The sequence below is a fragment of the Ochotona curzoniae genome, unplaced genomic scaffold (genome assembly GCF_017591425.1).
Source record: "Ochotona curzoniae isolate NIBS_2020 unplaced genomic scaffold, NIBS_Ocur_1.0 scaffold_4506, whole genome shotgun sequence".
NCBI lineage: Eukaryota > Metazoa > Chordata > Mammalia > Lagomorpha > Ochotonidae > Ochotona > Ochotona curzoniae.
Genome location: NW_024467119.1, coordinates 34,501,739 through 34,526,196, shown reverse-complemented (window position 1 = coordinate 34,526,196; position 24,458 = coordinate 34,501,739). Strand labels below are relative to the sequence as shown.

The 24,458-nt window shown below is 39.2% G+C and overlaps 1 protein-coding gene across 2 annotated transcripts in view; it reads right to left on the bottom strand.

Moving 5' to 3' along the window:
* The window catches only part of PDLIM5 (PDZ and LIM domain 5), a 177,668-nt gene that overhangs the window by 33,195 nt on the left and 120,015 nt on the right, over positions 1–24,458 (bottom strand). The window contains exons 9-12 of one of the 2 annotated variants that reach the window (XM_040967189.1): positions 16,506–16,625; positions 14,955–15,095; positions 13,305–13,436; positions 7,378–7,565 (exon numbers count right to left, since the gene is read on the bottom strand). In XM_040967189.1, the coding sequence (XP_040823123.1) occupies positions 7,378–7,565; positions 13,305–13,436; positions 14,955–15,095; positions 16,506–16,625 (581 nt within the window). The remainder of the gene's footprint in view (positions 1–7,377; positions 7,566–13,304; positions 13,437–14,954; positions 15,096–16,505; positions 16,626–24,458) is intronic. The other variant, XM_040967188.1, reaches the window with a different exon arrangement.

The following is a 24,458-nucleotide window of genomic DNA, read 5'->3' as shown; positions in this document are numbered from 1 at the left end:
CCAGACTGCTCAGAGCCCAGTCTAGTTTCTTCGAGATGCCAGGGTTTTAACAGACTGCAGTCCTGTTCCTGGGCCAGCAGTGACTCAAGTGCGAGTACCCTGCGGTTCTGTCACTCCCTTTCCTGTCCCTGCCAGGGATGATACTCACTATCATGTTACCTATTCTGGATTATCTCAACAACTTCTTAAACAGTCTCCCAAGCCTAACCTCTGCATTAAATGAATCCATAGTGATCTTCCAAATACATTAAGGCTAGGCAGAGTCCCTCCCCCGCCCCGGCTGAGGATCTTTGAATAATGCCAGTCTAAGCTTTGCTTCCCAGCTCACAGGTTTTTAAATAGCTCCTTTCCAGCACCAAGTCCAGACTCTCTGAGCAGGCCCCCACACACGCACCCACCTTTCCCTAACCACTAGTCAATCCTAAACAGTTTGCCATCCCTTTCAGAAGCCAAATTCTCTCCGAGGTTTACGTGTTTCGTTCTCTCCACCATGTGGTCTCTTTCTAAAGATGTTTAAGGCTTCTGTTCACAACATGATTTTTCTTCAGGTACAATCATTAAGTTTCTAGTCTTTCCTAAAATGAGACTTTGTTACACACAAAATATATTTTCTACCCCAAGACTGCATCCTTGGAACTTTACCCGGTCTCCTGTTTCCATTGATACAAACCTCACTGCCTTCTGACCTGGGACTTGCAGTCTACTGGCTTTTCTGCATTGTTTTGGTGCTCTGCTTCCCAATGAACCTGCCCACTGTGTGCTAACACAGCCCTAAGCGTCCTGCCATGCAATGCTGCTTGGTTCTTTACACGTCATAAATTCTCATTTTCTGTGAGGGAAGAAAAATTGTTATCATAGGCCCTTAGAACAATTGTTACTCATTTCTTAAAATCTCTGACAATAACACAGTATTAGTTATCCTACTGCCAACACTCACAATTGCTAAGTCTCATGGGAGTTTCACATCCCGAGTGAGTGGGCTTCCCTTCTCCATGAACAGTATGTATTTCCACCTTTCTTCAATGACCACAATAGACATTTGAAGCCCATAGGAGGACAGAAGGATATTCTAACAATTGAATTAGATGTCCTTCAATAAGTTCGATGACTCTGACTTCCGCAGTAAGACAAGCTGCCAATCACCGACACTTTCAGGACATTTATTGAGGGCTCATAAACTGTGCCAGGTATTGTGTGGGGCTATAAAACTAAGATTAGTGACTTTTGCTCCCTATCCTTAAGGGGACATAAAAACAGTAGTGAAAGACCCATATGTAAACAATTAAAATGAACACAGTGAATGTCAATGATAAAGACATAAACAAAACTTTGTAGGAACACACAGCAAGAAAACGCAACTATTTAGAGGGCTCCGGGAAGCTCTGTAGAGAAGGTGACATGTGGGCTTCAGGGGTGAATAGAAGTTTGTTAGGGGTACAGGACATGAAAAAAGTATTACAAGATAAAAGAGTTTTTGCAAAGCACAAAGGTGTATACCCAAGTAATGGCATGAATTCATGGATTTTTAGTGTGGCTGAACTAAAGCGAATATGAGAAAGTAATACACCATGAGGTTGGAGCATGCTGGCTGAAGTCTGTAAGGTAACGGAAAGCTGCGTTAAGAATCCAAACACAGGGTTGATGTTACGGTACAGCAAGTAAAGCTGCTGCCTCGGACCCTGGCGTCTCAAACAGGCAGCAGGTAGTGCCCGGCTGCTCCGCTTTGGATCTGGCTCTCTACCGATGGCTGAGAAACGCTGTGAGACATGGCCCAAGTGCTTAGGGCCCTACAGCTACCAGGAAGACCTTGAAAGGGCGCCTGGCGCTGGCGCTGGCTGGCCCAGCCCTTACCCACACGGCTCTTTGGGGAGTAAATCAGCAGAGAAAGATCCCCCTCTCTCTTACTTCTCTCAGTCTCCCTTCTACCCACTGTTTTTCTGTAAGTCTGACTTTTGAATTAATAAATAAATCCGTAAAAAGGAAGAATCTAGAAAGTTCAAAATATTTTTTTCAAGCAGATGAAAACCATTGTTAGTAATAATATAAATTATTAATGTTAAAATGAGAACAGAAATAAAGAATAACAAAATTTCTCCATGTACCAGACACATCAATATGTATTATGTTAGTTAGTTTTCACAACAATATTATAAGAGGGCATATGTTTTCATCCTTATTTTTAAAAAAATTATTCATTTATTTTACCTGAAAAAGTTAGATATAGAAAGAATGGGAGAGAATCTCTCATCCGTTGCTTTAAGCAGCCTTTTTTCAGATCAGCCGCATTGATCTCACTGGTTACAGCCGCATGCGGGAGATCGGTGGCCTCGTCTGATCCATATCACATCGCCTGGCCGGTCCCAACACTTAAAAGCTAAGGTCTCAGAAACTCTAGTTTTCTAAAACTCTTCCCTCAGGAGACAGGGCCGCCACCAACAGAAAACTAGGCTCAATAAACAACGCAGGCAGATTTAGCGGTACACAACTTCTATTCTAGAGAAACAATTCTCATTTTCAATATGGTGAGACTGAAACCAGAAGATGAACACACTCCAACATGACTGACACTTCATGAGCTGAAACTTGGATTTATGGAAAATATTATACTATAATTGGTAATACATACCTAACTAAATCTACCTTATTTGATATCCATAACTTACTCAGAATCTGGGAAAAGCATTACATAGCAAATTAGTTCAAATATATTTATATATATGCATATACAGATACATGAACATGTTTTGAACTTCTACCGTTAAATATGCAGAATTTGTCTAAGCACTTATAAACAGCACGTAATATGAAGGTTTCAAGCATAAAAATATATTATACATGCAAATACAACTATCACATAAATTTTAAAAGCACATATCCAATATCCTGAAAAAATCCTCATCTTCTATGCATTTTTTAAGAGTCAAATCGATGTTTCTACAGGGATTCTAGCATCTCCACTGTGGAAGCTGTACCAAAGACAGAGCGCCAGCAGGCAGCAGGAGTCACAGCCTCACACAACCTCAAGCTTGGACTCTGGTTACGTTCCACCTTAACACCTGAATCCAAACTAGGAGCTTTTGAACCTTCTGTATTATAAAAAATATCTATCTCATTTGCCAGTCGTTGGCAGGCGTGTGAGTGTGAGTGTGTGGTGGTATATGACAAAGAAAATAGTTGATAAAAACACAGAGCTGACAGCGCCACCGGAACAACAGAATGCAGTCCATAACGCCGACTCTGCCGCTGGCCAAGCTCGAGCCGTGCTGCTCTGCTCCCGAAGGACAGGAGCGTGACCTTGGCTATCTGACACCACACGTGACATGCTGGGGGATTTAAAGTCAGGACTTCAGGGCATTCACAGGAACCCAGGAAAGACTACACTGGTGGGCTTGCAAACTTCCACGAGCCCTAGCAACGCAGCCTCTGATGGGTGGGCTGGGCGCAGGGGACAATTTCAAAACTACCTTAGCCTTCATTCAGCTTACAGACAAAAACATGGTAAAATTACCTTTCTTGTATTAGAAGACACAATGAGAAACACACCTTACCATCTTACTGAAAAGACAGATACACACACACACAATCATATCCATTAAAAAAACCTATATTTGATATGTCCATATATTATGTTAAAATACTCTGATATTTTTAAGTATCTAAAATTTTTAATAACTCTGTCAGGAATCCATCAAGGGATTTCAGGATGCACTAAGCAGGTCCCAGGCTTCCACTGACTGGCTGTAGTTCGATCCACTCTATCGCGACAGTGTTTACAAAGTGACACCAGTGGCACGAGTCATTTCTTGGTGATCTCTGTGTCATGCAACGGTGAGAAGGATCACATTCATTCATTTTTAAAAATTTCTTTGTTCACTAAGACTACAGTAATGGCATAAGGTGCCAAGAAAAAGGGCCTGAACTTCCAACGCAAGAGGAGCTGAGCCCCTGCATTCCTGCCCTATCTCGGCTGCCCCCGGCCCAGTCACTCACCTGTCCTGTCTGTCCCTTCAGTCACAGCTGGGTAGTAAAGAATACGAAAGAACACAAATACCAATAACCAGACAGTGCTCATCCTCCAAGCCAAAACGACTTGTGAATTGCAATAAGAAACTCTTAAAACTATTTATAAAACACAAACAGTAGATTCTGAGGCTTGTTTTAATGTGGTATATATCTTTAGGGAGGGTAGAGTAATTCGGATAGCTGCAAATTTTATCTATTTATAATTTTATAACACAAACAAGTAACTTTAATATAACACACTGATATGAATTGAAAATTCATATAATTTGAGTAAGATAAATTATAAAAGCTAAGACAGACTTGCTGATTAGAGCCCATGATTGTGGTATGATTTAATTATGATTTCACATTGGGGAAATATTTTCCCTCTATTTTTATAATGTAAAATGCCCCATACTGTTACAGTTCTGCTCATTTATATTTTCTTTTTAAAAAATCTTTTAAATATGAACCATGTAAATCATGATTCTAGCTTTTGTGGTTTGATTGTTTTGATTATTCCACTAAATTAAACTGAACTCAGCAAGGAAAGCAATCTGCTGCCCTCTTGTGGTCATTTTGCTGTACTGTATTATCTAGGCGGTCCAATTCCACTTGAATTTTAGAGGCAGAGCAGTAGTTTGGTTATAAACTTCTAAACTTCCTCTCCATTGTGCAAGTACTTGATCGTTCTTTTAGCTTACACATCAACTATTTTGTCTTTTATCACCATTTTTTAAAATTTCTATTTTAAAGGTAGAGTTAGAAAGAAAAGGAGAGAGAAACTGAGAGAGAGACAGAGAGAAAGAGAGGGGTAACCTCCATTCCCTGGTTCACTCCCAAAATGGCCATTATGGCCAGGGCTGAGCTGATCCAAATCCAGGAGCCAGAATCTTCCTCTGGGTCTCCCATGCAGGTGAAGGGTCCCCAGAACTTGAGCTATCTTCACCGTTTTCCCAAGCCACAAACAGGGAGCTTAATCAGAAGTGGGGCACCTGGGACTCGAAACAACACCCATATGGGATGTTGGTACCACGGGAGGGTGCTCAGCCTCCCACACCATGGCACTGGCCCTATTTCATCACAATTTTACAAAACATTCTCCTGTTAGCTTCTAATTACCCTACCAGACCATTTTTTAAAAAGTTATTGTCTCTATTCAAATGCACACATAGAACAATTACAGTAAATTTGCATCATCACATAGCCTTCACATAAATGGAAAGAATTAAAAATACATGAAGCTTAATGCTATCAGCATTTTTCAAGGCAGCAGCTGTGACTAAATTACATTAATAGTCCAGAAATTTCAAGAGCTAATGATATCAGTTGGAATATTATGTTTTTGCCATCATGATTCATTTGCTTATTTGAAAAACAAAGAAAGATACAGAGGGAGAGGGACTTATAGGCGGAGAAGTAGATTCCATCTTCTGATTTGCTCCCCAGTGCCCCATGGGCGGGGGCTTGGTAATGGAACCCCAGTTCACGCCTCCCGCCATGGTGGCGGGGACTCAGCTACCTGAGCTGGCACTGCTCCCTCCTAAGGCTTCCATTAGAAGGAAACCGGAATATTGGGCTGGAGCCCAGACTCAAATCCAGGAATCCCAACATGGACGCAGGTATCCTAATTGGCGTCTCCACTTCGTGGCAGAATGTCTACCGCCCATTTAAGATTTTTTAAACCCATGAAGGCTTTTAATTTTAATTGTTAAGATTACATGTGTTTGCTAATTTTTTATCTCCAATAATAAATATTTCTCATTTCTTTGGAAAACTAGCAACATACAGTTCATGTTCTATGAAATAAATGATATAAACAGCTACTTTCTGGAGATAAATAATAATAAAGGGCTTATATATATTTTAATACCATGGAACAAATAAATACATAAGACATCATGCCTGACATAGTTAAATACTGTGGAAAACAAAAATATACTAGTCAATTAAAATTCACAACTTCAAAAACAGTCCTAAAGGATAGTAAGCAGTCAACACATAGACATGACATTTTGAGTATTTGTCTTGTGTATGAGTGCAGGTACAAGAGAAACTTGATGAGGAAATGTGAGAAGTTTGAGGATTCGGGGAAGAAGTATATTCCATACAGAGGCAAGAACTTGTAAAAGTATGGTAACAGACACGCTTCAGTAACTGAAGACGGTTTAGTGTGACCAGGTACAGGTTACAACTCAGCAGAAGCCTAAGAAGTTAGTTCTGCAACGATGTGGCAGCACCTGTGGCAGCAGGACAGCGACCCAGGTCAATCAGAGCTTTGGGAAGACTGCATAGTGCAGCATGGAGGTCGGGCTGGAAGGAGGGGAGTCAGGAGAGCTGGTTAGAAGGGACTAAGCCAAGGCAGTGGCTCTGATGACAAGGAGGAGAGAGAAGAAATTCAAGACACCCCAAGAAGTGGAATCACCAAGTGCTAGTTCCCGTGGGACTCCGGAGGCTAGCCCCTCCTCCTCTTCCTTCTGGTAGGGGAGGCGCGTGCCACTGCCAGACACAGGAAACGACATTTCAAGCAGGTTGCATCTGAGGAGCCACCAGGAAACAGGTCCACGGGCTTGAGGCTACGCAGAGCAGCAGGAGGACTCCACACACTGATGATGGCTGGGCCATTTCTGAGAGGTCACCCAGGGACAGCGGAGAGCACTGGGGAGGGCTGCAGATGGGCCGCAGAACACTGAAAAGGCAGCCCGTCTTCCACTAAGTCCCTGGATCGCATAATCTTACATTTTGCTTATGTTGGGAGAAAGAGAAAATAATTTAGCCTTCCTTCATTTTGCAGGTCAGGAAATGAAGGCTTAGAGAAATTACCTGACTTAGAGCTATTTATCTGGGGAAGTGAATGTGAATACAGGCCTAGGGACTGAACCCAAGTTGTCCCCTCCCCTAATGTACACATTTCCCTTTCCAGCACAGTGCCCTTCTTCCCTTCCTGCATTACAGTTTTAACTAGAACTGCAAATCCTTTCTTCAGCAGTTACTTGATGGAAATTAGTGTTTCTGTTATTGTAATTTGTGTGTATCATGAAAATCAAGCTGCTATACTCTCAAACATAACCTTGCAACAATATAGTGTATTACAAATTAAGACCCTGAATTTAGAATTCAACATTTGCTTCCTGAGTCATCTGGAAAATAAGGAAGTGCTCAATCCTAAAGTCATAACAAATGGTAACTATAGCGCGTTTACCATTTGAGATGCCACGAGAAAGAAAAGTAGCTATGGCTATTTTTTACAGTCCTTTAAAAATCTCAGCTATTTGACCACAGGTTTTCCAAGTGAGTTTTGCCATGTACTGAAGAGCACATTTTCCTAATCGTACCAGCTTTACAAAGTGAGACATGAGAGGTTTCTTTGAATACCTGCTTGGCTTGGGCGCTGCCAGCTTGGTGACTTGATAACACCGGTGGCAGCCACGGGCTTGAAGGCGGCAGCCGTGGTGAGGCCGGCCACACCCGCTCTGCCCGAGGCCGAGCTCTCCAAGGGCTCTCCTGCACTCCGCGGCGAAGCTGCCGGGGGAACTGACTGCTGAAGAGGCTCCTGGGTGCTACTGTAACAGAAAGATGAAGGCATAATTTTGGTGAGATTGTAGCAACTGAATTTATCCATGAGCATTTATTCTGAAAATAAGTCTTCAAGGAAAGCAAATGTTGGTCAATGGACTTTAAAAAACGGCAGATACTACAAGGTCTTAAGTAAAAAACCAGTACCTCTTTAAGACAGGGGAACAAAAGAAGGAAAGGAGTTGGAACACCTTTGTTCATGCTTTTGAAAATCTCCTTGAAAGAATCTATCATGAAGAACTGAGCCACTGAAAAACTTACACAGCTAATCCTTTTATATGGTATTTTTTTCCTTCTCCTTATTCCTTTTCATTTCAACATTCAGAAATTAGCTAGGTTAAAACAATAGATTATTGGAGAATCCTTGTTAACCCCTGTTGAATGATATAAATGCCTTCCTTCTCCCACCTGCCTCTGCTGTTACATGCAGTAAATTCCTCTGACACCTCAAAGTTATTCTCCCACACTCACTCACTGAACAAACACTTATAAACCTAGTATATGTCAGACCTTGTACTGCTTACCGGTCACACGATGTTCTCCAATGAAAAGGGACAATTTCATCCACCTAACAGAATAGTCAGTGTGGGGCTGGCACTGTGGCATAGGAGGCTAAGCTTCCACCTATGGTGCTGGCATCTTACATGAATGTTTTTTGAGTCTGGGCTGCTCCACTTCCCATTCAGTTTCGTACTTACTGCCTGGGAAAGCAGACGAGTATGGCTCAAGACTTTGGGCCTTTGCACCCACATGGGAGACCTAGCAGAGACTCCTGGCTCCTGGCTTCTGGCTTTGGATCTGTTCAGCTCTGGCCATTGTGGCCATTTGAGGAGTGAACCAGTGGATGAAAGATCTGTCTCTCCTTCCTGTAACTCTAATTTACCAATAAAGATAAAATACACCTAAAAAATACTCAATTTTCTGACTTTGTAATAATGGAAAAAAAAAAAGACCACTATTATCTTCTCTCAACCACAGTTATATCCTTAACAGCATGCCTTGTCTCTTCTGGTTCCAGTTTGATATGTAAGGTCACATGGTCTTTAATGTCAAGTCATTTGTTGCTAATAATTATGTATAAACATATATATGTGTGCGTGTGTGTGTATAACTTCCAAAACTAATAATTTAAAATTTCCCAAACTATAAAATATACTCTCTTAGAATGATATAGCAGTAATTATTTCCCTGAAATAAACTAGAATAAAATAAAATATTTATGGTAGTAATTTTACAACTCCCTAATACTTAACTCTTCCGTGTTAGCTGCAGAAAAAAAATTCCATGCAGAGAAACTCAATTCCTTTAATTAACAGCTGCGGGGATGGACGGATATGGTATCATATTAATGACTTCAATCAAGTAAACACCCTTAATTGTACTTGGGGAGATTTCAGTCTGGTCCCCTACAGTGCCAACTGAACAACAATATCTGAACCCCCAGCGCTGCGTGCATCTCAGCTGACACCTGGCCTGGGACTGAACACCCCTGCAGGAGCCTGCATGCAAGCTGAGCCCGTTAGTGGCATCTGGTCCACAGCTGGCAAGGTGCTCCTCACAGGGGAAGGAACTTCCCCCAAATGGTAAGGGGGTCTACTGTGCCTATACAGTTTGTATAAACAATATAGTTCATGCCAAGCACTTCCTGCCTTTCCAGAGTCTGGCATTTGGGTATGAATTAGGCACAGACCGCATGCCATATAATAAAGCTCCTGCGAAAAACCACGAATACTTGGTTTCTAATGAGCTTCCGTGGTAATGATCACCTGGCAGACTCCACCACAGCTCCTCTCTGGCAGTTAAGCACGTCCTGCTTGGCTCTCCTGGGAGAAGACTTGAGGAGCCAATACCCTTGCTTCTAGACTTGGCCTCCACTTTTCCCTTTGCAGGTTTTGCACTGTATTTACACTAGCGCATCCTCAGTCTTGAGGACATGGATACGCTGAATCCTGTAAGTCTTTCTAGTGCAATACCAAAGCTGGCGCAATTCCTGGGGCACGGCCAACACTAAACAGTTTATCGTCCCTTCCTCTTCATTCCCTTAAACAAAAGAGTAACAGAAGCACCATTTGCTCAATTATTTCTGATCACTTTAATGAAAAACTAAAAGCTGCTTGACATTAACACGTGGCATACAAGGAAAACCTTAAGCATCTGAACACTTACTACAATAAAGAGTGTAATACTGTTTTAGCTAATAGGAATGTTGAACACAATCATTAGTAAAGTTAGCACAACAAAAAACACTAAAGTTTCAATGATGTGGTATAGTAGTCACAAGCATTTTTTAAAAGCTTTGTAATGGAGAAATTACATCTCCACACCTCAGTAACCAATAGTTCACACGAGGCGACTGCTTGCCTTGAAAGATTTCCATAACACTATAGGTATCAGAGTGATGTAAAAAGCTCAGCATCAATTGTGTAATTCATTCATAAGTATTACATAATTAATAAATCATGTAACATTTTCATTCATTAAGAAAATTTTTGAATACTTATAGTTATTTTCATTCTAGAATTAAAGTGCTCACATGGAGTTGATTAAAACAACTAACAATCCATATGATCACAGTTGTAAGGAGAATGACCATGTAATAGTAGAAACTATAATAAGGTAAAAATACACTCTGCGAACAACAACAAATGTTTGGTAATCTGAAAGAAATAACAGTTAATTCCAGGAGGATTTGCCAGATCAATTTTCTCAGAAGGGAGTAATGAGAATGATAGGAATTCAATGCCAAGCCTAATGAGGTTTGGTTCAGGGACATGCTGAGATTGACCCAGGATCTGAGAAACACTGAGGAGAAGCATGACAGCAATTCCCAAACATCTGGCATGTGGATTTACTCTACGTGACGACACTGCCAGAGCAAAATCTATAGCGGACTAGATTACGTTCAATAAGAGGAGGTACTTTCTAATATGAACAATCATATCAAGGAAAAGAATCAATTCCTGACAATATCGATCATGGACAGCCCGGTCACCAGAAGTTACTTAAGTACCAGACAGAAATGCTAAATGGATTGAACTATTTAGAATGTAGAAGGCCATGTTACACTTTAGCACAACGTTCCGAGCCTCATAATGAAAAAGCTCCAACCTACAGGTCGAATCCTATTGATACAGCATACAGTGGTATTCTGGCTAGCTCCACTCAGTTGACAATTTTCTATTTTCTCCAGGATCTATACAGATCACTTCACTCTGTCTGCATCTGAATCCTACCCATAATTAATCAGTCCCATCTTGCACTGCATTCTGTGCTAAGCAAATTAACATATTTAATTAGGTTTCTTGAAGTTGATATGGCTTACAGTGTGTGGCATTCTATAATTGTGTGAAAGCTCAATTTTCTCTGGGGAAATAGAATACTAGGTATGCGAAGCATTTGACATTGTAATGGAAGAGTAAGACTGTCTAGACAAGTATGTCTAAATATACGGTGCTTATGTCTCTAAAAAGCTAATGTTCTTTTCCCCTAATTCTTAATGACTAGTCACTAAAGAAAACACACACATTGGACTCATGCACTAAAGGTAAAGGTTAATAAAATAATTGACTTTACTACTTATACTTGGTAAGAAGCACTATCACTAATCAAATAGTCTAAATCAGTAACTAATTTGTTATCATTGTAGTGCATTTCTAATTAGAATGTTGTCTTATTTCTAAACTTATGATTCAAAATATACCTAATTTTTCAAACAAAATTTTCTGTAATGAGGAAATCAGTGTGAATTCATAAATACTCTTTGTTAAGCACAGATCTTGAGAATCAAATATGGTCGTTTTTTAAGCAGTCTGCCAAATAAAAGAACTGAAACAAAAGGAGAAATTAATATAATTTCTATCCTGAAAACACCAAGATTTTTGTTTCATGTTTAAACAACTGAAATTGGAGAAAAACATACTAAGGGAGCACAAGTTTCTTTTCAGAACTGAGCTAATGAGGAAAAATAGAAAGAGAAATAAAATTAACGTTCAGGGTCAGCAATCTGATTTATCTCAAGTTTACATTCCTTTTCCACATTTGTTTAACTATTACAACAAAGTTCCGCTATAGACTCGGAATGGTCAGAAACTTTAAGTCTATTTTCAAAGGGAACACTCCTGACAGTAACTTTAATTGCATATTTAAATGTACACCACAGGTTTCATAATAAAGGTTTAAGCTAGCCACTTTTTATTGAAAGTTTTATCAAAAATGATACACCAATAGACAATTGTGAAATGGCAGGGAAGGGATACTGCAGGCAGGGCATTAGTCAAGAGCAATATTGTATTTTATACATTTCTGCCTGCAGATCTCGAGGGTCCAGGCTTACAGAGGAGCCAGGAGGGACCTTCCTTCCAGAATTCCTATTTATAGGAAAAATTGTTTTAAGCAAAATTATATACTCCAGATGGGTGTGTGTGTGTATACACCAAGACTCAAAGAGCTAAACATGCTAAAATGGACAGAAACCAGTTTGGCGTTAAACGGTATGTCTAATTTTAAGTCATTAAACACTAAAGAAATAAAAGGTCTCTGATTTCTGTCCATCTGCTCTTGGCAATACCTTGCTAAGTGAGCAAGAATCCTCTTGGCAATTGGTATGCCCATGCTTTCCTTGACGCCAAGCAGCCTATCCTGAAGGAACTGCTTCTAATCGTTACATAGAAAAATACCTTTTATCTTGTCTTTACTGCTGTTAATAAAAAGTAATGGTAATGACTGCTAACTCTGGCTCTGGGAGTGGACCCAGGGATTGTTTGTCAGTCCATACCCACACGCAGACTCCATGTGTACAGACCCAGGGTCACTTTCCCAGAGAAAGTATCCAATGCATTCCACAGGTTCTCAGAGGGCAGTTCAACAGCAGGCAAATACTAAACACTGATTTCAAGGCTGGTCAGTAACCCACGCTGTGCAAATTAACCCTGACAATGAAATATTTCTGCTCGGTTAACACAATTCTACAAGTATAAATATAATTTAAGCTATTTTTTTTCAAGAAAAATATACCATTTTTTTTCTTCCCCCATTTAAACTCTTCCCTTAAAAAGACACCCAGAGTTATAATTCAGTATACTGAAATTCTTCACAAAAGTGGGTCAGATACAAACAGTTGATTGATGGAGATCTACTTATACTAAATGGTAATAACAACAGTTTTATGTCCTGCTAACATTTTTTATGGAACTATTTCATTGAAACTATATATTTAGTAAACATTTGGTAAGTTTTATCTTTTATATTATGCCTCATTATTTTTTGTATAGTCATTATGTCTAGTCGAAAAATTGGTTGGGTGCTTTTAGCATTTCACAATCATAGTGAAAATGAAATTGCATATCCAAACAAAATCTTTACATTTAAGAATTATATGTTAGTAACCAGTTAAAATAGATTATTTTATTATTCTTTTTCATGTTTTCATGGTATATTTACCAAACATTAGACTACCCTAAAATAGCCATGCACATGTAATAGAAGATCCCATTAAAATGTATTTGTATAATAATTGTTTCCTAACTATATTTATCAAGTATGAAAGAGTTAAAAGTCAAGTTGAAAACCACACAAAACAACATGCTTGTACATAAACAGTGCACATAATTAATTTAAAATTAGACAAAAATAGGTTCCACAGTTTTCTCATCTTCGCTGTTACGAGTTAGTAAAGAGCCATAAACTCCACAGCAATCCGCCATCTGCCATGTCTGTGTCCACTGTACCTCGTTTTCCTATCATGTACAGTGCCGGCTGACATTCTGGAGGACTGAAGAGAGGGGACAGCGAAAGGCTTGGATAGAGGGCTGATACAAAGTGCATCCAGGAGTGGGGAGTATGATTCGCAACTGGAGAGCCTGGCAAGCATTTAGGAAGAATTTTAGTAGATCAAAAACTGTAGTTCTATTATCAGAAAGCAGTGTTTTTTTTTTTTAGATCATGTTGTAATATACCCACGTTTTATTTATTTTCTTACTAATTTATTTAGTGATACACAGATCATACAGTAGTATCTCTTTCTTCAAGTTACTGTAAATTCTCTATTACTGCATGGCCTTTCATTTAAGGGGATGTATACTAACTGTGCAAAAGAAATGATCATAACCAGTTGTGAAAATGCAATGCAGAACGTATCTCTGCTTCCATAACAAAGGTAAACTGCCAAAGAAACTGTTAATATATCTTCACAATAGGATGCTGGACTCTACCACTGTCCACACCTACAAATAAGGATACACTTAAATAGCAGAAGGATGGACATGTGACTATTTATGAAAGACTAAACTACTGCAATAATAATATGGGGGAAATAGTGATGGGAGGGAATTTGGGGAAGGAGGAGAAGAAATCCCAGAGCCTATAGGATAAAAAAGAGTATTCACTTTGAAAGCAAAGATTACAATGACTTATACAAAAGCAATAACTATAAAACAATTTTGTTGGCAGGAAAGATGACTTGTGGGCAGAGAAAAAGTGCTTTGGCTCCTGCACCCACATGAGAGACCTGGGTGGAGTTCCAGCCTCTTGGCTTCAGCATGGCTTAACACCAAGTGTTGTTGAAACTAAGGGCGGGCGGGGGACGATGAGCTAGCAGTTGGAAATTCTCTCTCCCCATCTCCTTTTCTCTTGCTCCTCTTCTCTAATTCTGGTTTTCAAATAAATAAACAGCTTTTTTTTTTTAAAGCTGGAATTTATAAAATACCCATGGTCAATAAGCCCATGACATGTGCAGTAATGACCCACGTGACTGAGAAATACTGACACAGATGGCCGCGATGCAAAGAGATGATTCATTGTTTCAAAAAATCAGGGTGGTTTGGTGGGGCAGTGAGTTAAAGCACCACTTGTAATGTGCATATATCATTCTGAGTGCTAGCCTAAGTTTTAGCTACTCCACTTCTGATTCCACTTCTTGCTACTGTGCTCTGAGACGCAGTACAAAACAGCCCAAGTGCCTGAGTCCCTGCCACGACTACAGAAGACTCAGATGAAGTTCCCAGCTCTGGCTTGTCCCAGATCTGGCGGCTGCAGACTGTTGGAGAGTGGCCAAAAGACAGAAGATCTCTCTCTCACCCCTCCTTCCTCTCTCTCCCTTTCTCTCCCTCTCTCTCTCTCCCTCGCTCCTCCCTCCCTCTCTCTTGAAACCTCTCACTCTGTCACTCTGCCTTTGGAATAGGTGAAAATAAAGTTTAGAAAAAATTAAAATTTTTAAAAACCAATAATGAACACTAATGAGGTATATGCACAAGTGAGGCAAAATATCCACTACACAACCGAGATCTCACAGATTGTCACGTGCTTATCTCTTCTCAGAGAGCCCTCGCAAGACAGTGTAGAGTGCCGGGACCACGTCAGATGCCGCACAGTAGGTCTACCTGGTCTTGGCTGCAAGAGCAGCGCATACAGTGGCAACCGCACTGCTCAGAGCCGAAGCATTGCATCGAGCAGAAGGGAAGGGAGAAACGTTTCGAAAACCTTCCACAGAACCTTGCACATGTCTTGTGGAGTTGCTAACACTAAATAAACAGGGAAAGAAAAGCAGAGGAAAGGAACAAAAAAGGAAAGTGAGAAAAGGTGGCATGTATATACAAGACAGCAACCATTTCATACAAGTATTTCCACATTACAGAGCAGTGAAATATCAGATATATGATAGAGGTTCAGGTCATTTATTAACTACTGCCATGATATCACACAGAGATTAAAATGTGATATCTAATAAGCTATAAAAAGCATTCAACATACACTGTTGAAGGTATTTAAATTCACCACTTCTTTACTCCTATTAATTAAACTATTATCATATAATACATTTGAAGAATGACTTGGCTCGCAAACAGAAAATCTAAATGTGAAGTTTGAATTCCTATAAACAAAGGAGAAATGCTCATTTTTAAAAGAAAGTCTCCACATAGAAAAGGTTTTTATCTTAAAGATGACATACACTGACAGTGAGACATTTTACTGAGATTTGTGTTCTCAGGAGAAGCACATGCACTAATCGCTTATTCAGAAACAGCAATCCATAAGAACAAGAACAAGACCTAACTGTGAAACCTACGGCGAGCAGAGCTACTCGGGGAGGGCAAGTAGCTTTGCAGAAATAACCGGCCATTACAATGAACAGGATCAGAACATCTCCTCTGAGCAGTTCCATATTTCTCCCTTCACTGAGCCCTGCAAAGATTTTTAGATCTTCAGAGAACCTTAATTACTTAAAAAATGACAACACTTTTCCCTCATTCATACAGAAAAGTATAGGTGTACTTTTACTATACCCACACCATTCTACCATTAGAATCCAAGTTGATTATCAAACTACAATTGAGAATTACTCTTTGTTGAGGGAAATATAAAAGAAAGTCTAGAATGTACTGTGTGAAATTTTCAATGTTTACTTCTTCATTCATGGGTGTTATTAATGGATACCGCCATACTATGGGCAATTTTCTAAGCAACTGTGACAGTGGCTACCTCCAATACAAAGTAATTATGTGACAAACTCAAGCCATGTTAATGAGAATTCAGATGTGTTCATCTGTGCGTGTTGCCATAAGTCCATTTTTTTTGTTAGAAGAACTGAATAAGAGATATATCCAAGTTCCATGGGAAATAAATTTTGTAAAACATGAGAAATAAAAATAAAGAAACAATGGCAAGCCCTGAAAAAATTAGGCAGAAGACGTAACTTCATGTGTAATTTTACGTGTGTGAGAGTCAATGCATTGGAAGTTAAAGACCACACGCATACTTAACAGCAAAGCAGTGTCAAGTGGTGTTCCAAGGGTCAGTGCCAGGCTTTTTTGTTTATATGCCAGTGGTATCAGTTCCATAGGCAAATCACCTCTTCTTTATTAGTCAAAATGTTTTAGTACTTAAGTTTCACCAGACTAGAACGTAGATGCCCCAACAAGGAAAATCTCTACCTAGAATGAGTAGCCGCTACTTTGGAAAGTGTGGCTAGGTGGCCACCCGTATGCGATACGCAAGGAGCTGCAGGTGGCTGATGCTCACTCTCACGTAGGTCTTCCAGAAAACTGTCAGACCTAAGTTATCAGAAGCAAAAGAAACAAGGCAAAGAAGCAATCAATGGAAAGTACAGACAGCATTTATCACCTATGCCATCTTTCTACCCTTGATCTTCGCCCTAAGGCCGAGAAGCGATCTGCACCATTTTTTCAAATACCCTTTAAATTCTGGGAATACTACTTTTTTTTTTTTAAAACTTTCTGTCTGCAATAGGTTAAGCCCCGAACCAACAGACCACTAACTCAAAACATGGGCTGTTGTCCCTTCAAATCTTATAAAATTTTAATTTTAAAATTAAAATGTGATAAAAGATGATGCTCAAAGTAGAACGCATGGGTGGGAATTTGCATTTACTGATTATGTATTTTGAATGCTTTAAAACTTAGGCAATAAGAGCTCAAATTGTCTAAGTCCATGGGCCTAATAAGGATCAGAGGGAATTTGAACCAGGTCTGTCTGCAGTGTTTTCATTACCCAACAACTCCAGCATCTTGTGGCACAGAACAGCTGCCTAAATGGTGCATTGTCTGAAAGCAACCAAGAACTTCAAGTCAGAAGACTGCTTTGTAGATGTGAAACTATATGGTTATGGTTTATTTTTATATAAATCAAGGAATTTATTCTATCACAAACTAGATGTTTTAAGTAGATGCTTTCAGCATTTCTTTTCAACTTTTACTATACCTATACCATTTGTTTTCCTTCAGATTTTCAGAATTATATTCTGCAAGAACTGTTATGAGACAAAGAAAGGATGAAAAGCTGAACACCTGATCCACAAGAAAGTGGTCTGGGAAGTAAAACTGAAAATACAAATATCATTATTATTTTTAATGATTTATGAACTAAATTTGTCAGGTAATACTGGTTTTCAAGGGGGAAATGCAACAGTAATATGAAGAAATAGAAAAGCGTTTAGAAAATAGAAAAAGAAAAGAAATAGAGAACAAGTTATATTCCGATTTTTTAAATTGGTATTAGTCACACCCTTTTCAAAATATTTGTTAAAAACAGGCAATTTTAGGGAAAAAAAGTCACACAATTAAAATATCACTTAAAAGGCAGGCAGAAAAAGTTTTGTTTTTTTTTAAAGTAAGATTATAATGAAACATGGATGAACCATTTATGATCTGCTGTCCAAATTTGGCCTATTATCTATCTTTGATTGATTTACTAGGAAAGACTGGTTTTCACAGCTTAAAGTAATTGAAAAAAAATTTTTACATGCATTGTATATAATGTCACACTTGACAATTACATGAAAGTGCTAGAATCCCAGCCTTGAATGTGCCAGGATCCCGTATGGGACCCAGCACCCACATGGGAGACCTGGAGTGCTGTCCTGGACTGCTTTCCCAGGCCACAAGCAGGGAGCTGGATGGGAAGCAGGACTGCCAGGATTAGAACTGGCATCCATATGGGATCCCCGGGCCACTTCTGATTGCCCCTTCCATATGAGTACATGGAACACTGTTCCTTTTCCTCATAAATCTGTTACTGTTAAAACTGTGATTTCTGTGACTATTTGTTTAAATCCACACTCTTTTGGTAATGAAGAGCTCCCTGAGGCCAAGGACATTCAAATTTATTGATACAACTAGTGTAGAGTATGTGCTTACCATAAACTAAGCTAGAAACACAAATTTATTGAATAAATGCATGGATAAAATGTAATGTTTTAAACTACGGAATTCACAATATCTTTATCTTTCCTAAAACATCTTCTAGAGTGGGGTTTGCAACTCTGGCTAAACAGACATGACTATCTAAGGGACATAAAATTAACCTTAAAGAATTGGCTAGATTTGAAAACCAACTTAATAAGACTTTTCTTCATACTATAAAGAATTAGAACTTTAGGAATAAAGAAAATAATATGGTTTAAAGGGATTATCAAAATATACATACTAATAATATAAAGAGGAAAGAATTTTTTTAAAAAGGCAAATAGAGTGAGCTGGAAAGTTTGAGTCTTCCAATACTTCCATGAACCGCGTTGACTGGAAAAACTGGAGTGACGCTTGAGACTTAAGTTCATATAACTCAGGAAATACTTTTACAGCCAAACGTGGACGTTTCCAAACAAAGGCACCTGGGAGGTTTCCCATGAGCTATACATATGCACATTGATTACCTATTTGCTACACAGCTTATCAGTAAAAATGCTAGACTTACGACAAAATCTTCAATGATCTCACTTAATATGGAACAGGCATCCATATCCATTCTCAACCTGACTTTCTCCAGTATTTATTCCTTTTAGGGTTGGGAGAAGCTCTGGTTAATAAGAGGTCTGGAGCAGCCAAACGTTCTGTTTTGTCTATTGCTTAAATGAGTTTTCATTTCTCACCAGAGAGAGGCATGAAGAAAGTTCTCTGCTTCCCAGATATGTCAGCAGAGTTGGGCTTGCCGCCTTCTGGCCTACTTTTATCAGGAAAAAGAATGTGAGTCATTCTGCATTGTGTCTTTCTCTGTACACTCTCCACACAGTGTGTATGCCTGCCGACACAGACTCACAATCTGGGCAAATTAGTCACAAGACTGTCCATCTTCCTGACGATAAAAATTTTCTTTCTGGTCTCCAGTTTTGACAACTGCCAAACAGCGACATTCATATGCTATATACTTTCTTCTATCCCTTTCCCCCTTAAGTGACTCATCTCCCTTTTACTGGATGTTCTGAGTCTTCATTTAAAAAGGCTACACAGTTTCTGCCGTAACTTTACTTTGTGCTTTCCTATTCCTCTCTACAAAGTCTGAATATACTCACCTGTCTCTCTTCAACCACGTCAGCTGGACCTTCTGTTCCAATACTGCCAAGGCTAAAACAAACATATTCTTGCCAAGTCACTAATGCTCTCTTGGTAGCTAAATCTGATTAATAATTTGCATTCCTCATTATTTTTATTGTGGTGAAACACATAAAAACATGTCATTTCAACCATCTGAAGCAAAGCAAGAGTCAAGTGCCTTTACATTATTGTAAAATACATCTCCAGAAATTTTTCATCTTGTGAATCTGAACTACTACATTCCTTAAGCAATAGTGCCCTTTTTTCCACCTCTCCTGCTTCCCCAGTAGTCGTCATCCTGTTTCCATGAGACTGGGTATGTCAGGTGTTCACGTAAATACTTCTCTTTTGCGCGTATTCCTCATTCCTCAGCGTCTGACCCCACTGTTCATCCCTCTTACCTTCTGTTTCTCAGCCCTACATGCCGTCTTTTATAGTGCTATCATGCTATTCTCTCACAGTTTTCTCTGACTTTACTTCTACGTATTCTGCTGTCTTTAGAAGAGTGACCTTTCACTGTTCATTGCTTTACACACTATTCATATATGCATGTCCTAGATTTAGCCTGTCTAGTCTATCTCTCTCATGTTTTAGATTTCCTTCTTCAATCACTTTTATAAATGTCCAGTGATATAAGTGAATTAAACTTTTCCAAAATAAGCGTTCCCAAACTATATTCTTTAGGCTGATGCAACTACTATTTTCCAGAAACCTGATTAAAAAAAAAAGTCCTCCATGCAATACATGACTCCCTCACCACCTCAAACCACCCATCATCACGTTCCAATACTTCTTTCCTACCTCAAAATTATATCGTATGTTCATCTGCTTTCCTTGTACACTGCCACTCTTTCTTACCTGTGCTATTATAAAGAACTTACACGAGTGGTTTAAGAATCTACCTGCTTGGGATCAGTGTTGTGGTGCAGTGTATAAAGCCACCACCTCAATGTCAGCAATCCATACAAGCTCCAGTTCACCTGTCCTGACTGCTCCACTTGTGATCCAGCTCCCTGATAAGGCATCTAACAATAGCAGCAAAAGGTGGTCCAAGTGCTTTGTGCCCCTGTTTTTCACTTGAGAGAGCTGGAAGAAGCTCCTGGCTACTGGCTTCAGCCTGGTCCAGCCTTGGCTGCTCCAGCCATCTGGGGAGTTAGCAAAGGGATGGAGGATTCCTCTCTCTCTCTCTCTCTCTCTCTCTCTCTTAGAAAGCAAGGAAGGAAGGAAAAGGAAGGGTAGGAAAAGATAGGGAAGGGATAGAAGAAAGAGAAAGGAAGAAATGAAGGAAAGAAGGAGCGAAGGTGGGAGTAAGGAAGAAAAAGAAAGCAAACAAGAAGAAAGAAGGAAAGAAAAAAGGAAGAAAGAAAGGAAGGAAGAAAAAGGAAGAATAACTAGTGTGTTGTTAAATTATTTCCCATCCTGCCCGTGTTACTTGATGTAGTTTAGTACAGCTAAGGTTGTACTAAGAAAAAAAAATTTTTTTTACCACATCATCTTTTGATTAAAACTTTGCAATGAATTTTCACTGTTAGGATGAACTCAGACTCCTTCCCATGCTTTAGAAACCCCTGAGTGGCCTGTTAAGATCTGTTTCTTTCCACACCCCTAATCCTGTATTCACTAAATTTCAAGTGTATCAGATTAGTTTTTCAGTGTCTTACGCAAACTAAGTAATTCAGGCTCTCAGACACTACTAATGACAACTGCGTGATATCAGTGGATGGAAACTGTCTCCCTAGGTCTCTGTAACTGACTTTCAAATAAATAAAATAAACCCTTAAAAAAAAAAAGAAATCTAGAGTCAGATGTTAATATCACCACTGGAATCCTAAACGGTTTTTCCATTTAATTGAGAGAACAAAGTTAAACTTCTAGCACAAACTAAGAAAACAATATATGATCTGGCCCCTGCCTTCCTCTTCATTCAATCTCTTTATCACCCTCTCCTTTACTTGCTCCATTCCTAAAGTTTCTTCTGGTTCCTCAGGAACATCACGCTGACATGGGCTTCAGGCCATTGTAAATGCTGTTTTGACTGCCTGGCGAATATATCTCCTCCACATTTACATGACTGACTTCTGGGTGATTCTTGTTTCAGCTCAAGTATCTTCTTTTCCCCTAATGCCAAATAACCTTGTTCTTCTCCTTCCCTCCTCACATCCATCACATGTGCCTATATTCTATATGATGTACTTTAACTAAAGTTATATGCATTTCACTGTTGATTCCATGAAAGTACTTTATCTCTGCAATTAAAGAATGATTGGCACATGGTTAAATATTTCATTAAGCATTCAATGGCATTATTTTACAGATCATATACTAACCATGAGCAGGAGACACTACTGATTCAAGAGGTCCAAAATTAAGGGAGAAGATCCAAGAAGAAAAAAACACAGCTGTAGATTTAGGACAAGAAACCAACCCATAATATTAACTAATATTAATTATTCATATGATTACCTTATGTTCAAATGCAGCTTTATAGTTCCAATGTTTTTTTTCAGCTGATTTTCTTAGGACAATCTATGTATTCATTAGAAATCAATGTCGAGGATGGAACAAAATGTGTGAGGTATGGCTTGCCAGTGCACCATAGAATTATTGCTTGCTTTATATTTTTTGGAGCCATAAGGCATGACTAAATCCACTGTGTTTCTTTCTACAGTTTCCATGTATTTCTTTAAAAAAAAAAATTTGGCTCTGCTAACCTCATCTCCTAAGCACATGCACAGGACCATATTAAATTGCATTTTTAAAATTTATTTTTGGTTCCTTATCCTAAACTTTAATTTTTGAAGTATGTCCTGGTTATGAAACTTAGATCCTATGCCTCCCTGCTTCATGATACACACCAATGAAGGCAGAAAATTGTAGAATTACTCATCCAAGTGACTGGTGTAGCATTCTTTGGTGGTTGGCATTGTGGTGCAATGAGTTGAGCAGTTGCCTAGCATGCTGGAACTTTATACGAACTCCACTTTGAGTCCTAACCGCTCTATTTCTAATTTAGCTCCTGGCTAATGTGCCTGGGCGGGCAGAAGAAGACCCAAGAGTTTTGACCTGTGTCAATCATAGGACTTAGATGGAGCTTGGGGCTTCAGGCGTTGGCCTGGTTTAACCCCAGCCATTGTAGTCGTTTCGAGGAAACAATCTGCGAACAGAACAGCCTTTTCTTGCCTCTCCCTCTCTCTCTCTGTAACTCTGTCTTTCAGACAGGATTGTCTTAAAAAAAAAAAAAACTCTTTGGTTAAACTTCTTCAGATGATTACAAATCTGTCACAATTTCATCATTAAATTCAAGGGACTCTTTAAGAATCTTTCTTTAGTGACTTATTAAAATTAGCATGTCCTCAGGCCTACCCAAAATGTATTACATTGGATGTGATCTGTTTTTTGAGAACTTATTGTTGGTGTTGGCAGTTCTGACCTCCGTTTCCAACACTCAATTAGCAATGCTTTTAAGAATGGCTCCTGGGGCTGATGCTGTGGTATGGTGGGGAAAGGCACCACCTGCAACGCTGGCAACACCTATGGGTTTGTGTTCTGGTTGCTCCATGTCCAATCCAGCTCTCTGCCGACGGCTGGAGAAAAGCAATGGAAAATGGGCCAAGCGCATAGGACCCCGACACCCATGAGAGCCCGGGAAGCAGCCCCTGGCTCCTGCTTTTGGCACAGCCAAGCTCTGGCCAACGCAGCCTTGTGGAGAGTGAACTAGCAGGTGGAAAACCTGTCTTTCCTGCTGTATAAATCTTTCAAATAAATACATAAATTGAGAAATAAATCTTTTTCCTAAAACAAAATGCTTCCTAAACAGCTCTCCAGGTGATCACAAATAACTTTTTAACTTTTTTTCTTTCTTAAAATATCAGTTCTGCATTTAATTGTTTCTAGTCTTTTGCTTTTATTTTCATCTCTCCAGAACTTTTTAATGCAGATGAGTTAATTAGCAAATCTCATCTGTAAATTCTCTAAATACTGTGAGCTATATATGATTGAGAAAGGCTAAGCAGAACAATTAAAATCAGTTTCTATCTGGATTTTAATTCCCTCTAAGATGCATTTACCTTTTGAGTTTGGACTGTTTATTTTTGTCTCTCAATAATGACCAATTATTAATTTCCCAATCACCCCTGACATTGTAATTTCTGCTATTCACATTTTTATCCCTTGTGTTAATGCTTTCTGATTACTTTATCTTTCATCCTTTATAATAAAGAATTTTTAATGATAGATGTATAATTTCTAAAAATATATGTGATGCAGTTCCCACATCCTTTGAGATGTGCTGATGTGAACAAAAAATATGCTTGATTATGTTGCTCCTAGCCAAGGATGAATCTGATTTTACAATTAAAAGTGTTCTTTCAGGGCTGGCATTGTGGCACAGCTGATAAAACCACCACCACCACCTTGGCATGGTTCAAGTCCTGGCTGCTCCACTTCATATCCACCTCCCCGCTAATGTGCCTGGGAAAGCAGCAGCAGATGTTCAAGTGTTGGGAGACTGGGAAAATGCTCCTGACTTAGACCAGCCCAACTCCAGTGGGTGCAACCATCTGGGGAGTGAACAAACAGATGGATCTCTCTCTTTCTCTGTAAAACCATCCCTTTCAGATAAATAATTTCCAAAAATTAAAGTGTTCTTTCAGTGTTTCTGTGCATTATAATCTTAAAATTCACTCATTCACTAGTGCTATGCATCTTGCTGAAGCCAATCTGTCAGAAATTCATTCTTAAATACTTTGGAATTACTAGAACATAAGTACAAAGGAAAGTTAGTTTGTGAACAGACAGGACAAATGTGCCCCAATTACTCCAAATTTCCACAGGGCATATCCTAGTTTTAGTACATTCTTCTGCTTAAAGAAATGCATTCATACCCTTCAGTAGTAATTGGGTGGGCAGATCTGTGACAGAATTGGAAGCAAAGAACAGTCAACAAATACCTTTTAATAGACACAAAAGTAGAGAACTTTTTATAACAGGAACTACAGGCACGATGAGATTGATGTTAAGATAAATGTGATCTGAATTCAAAGCGGTTTAATTTTTATT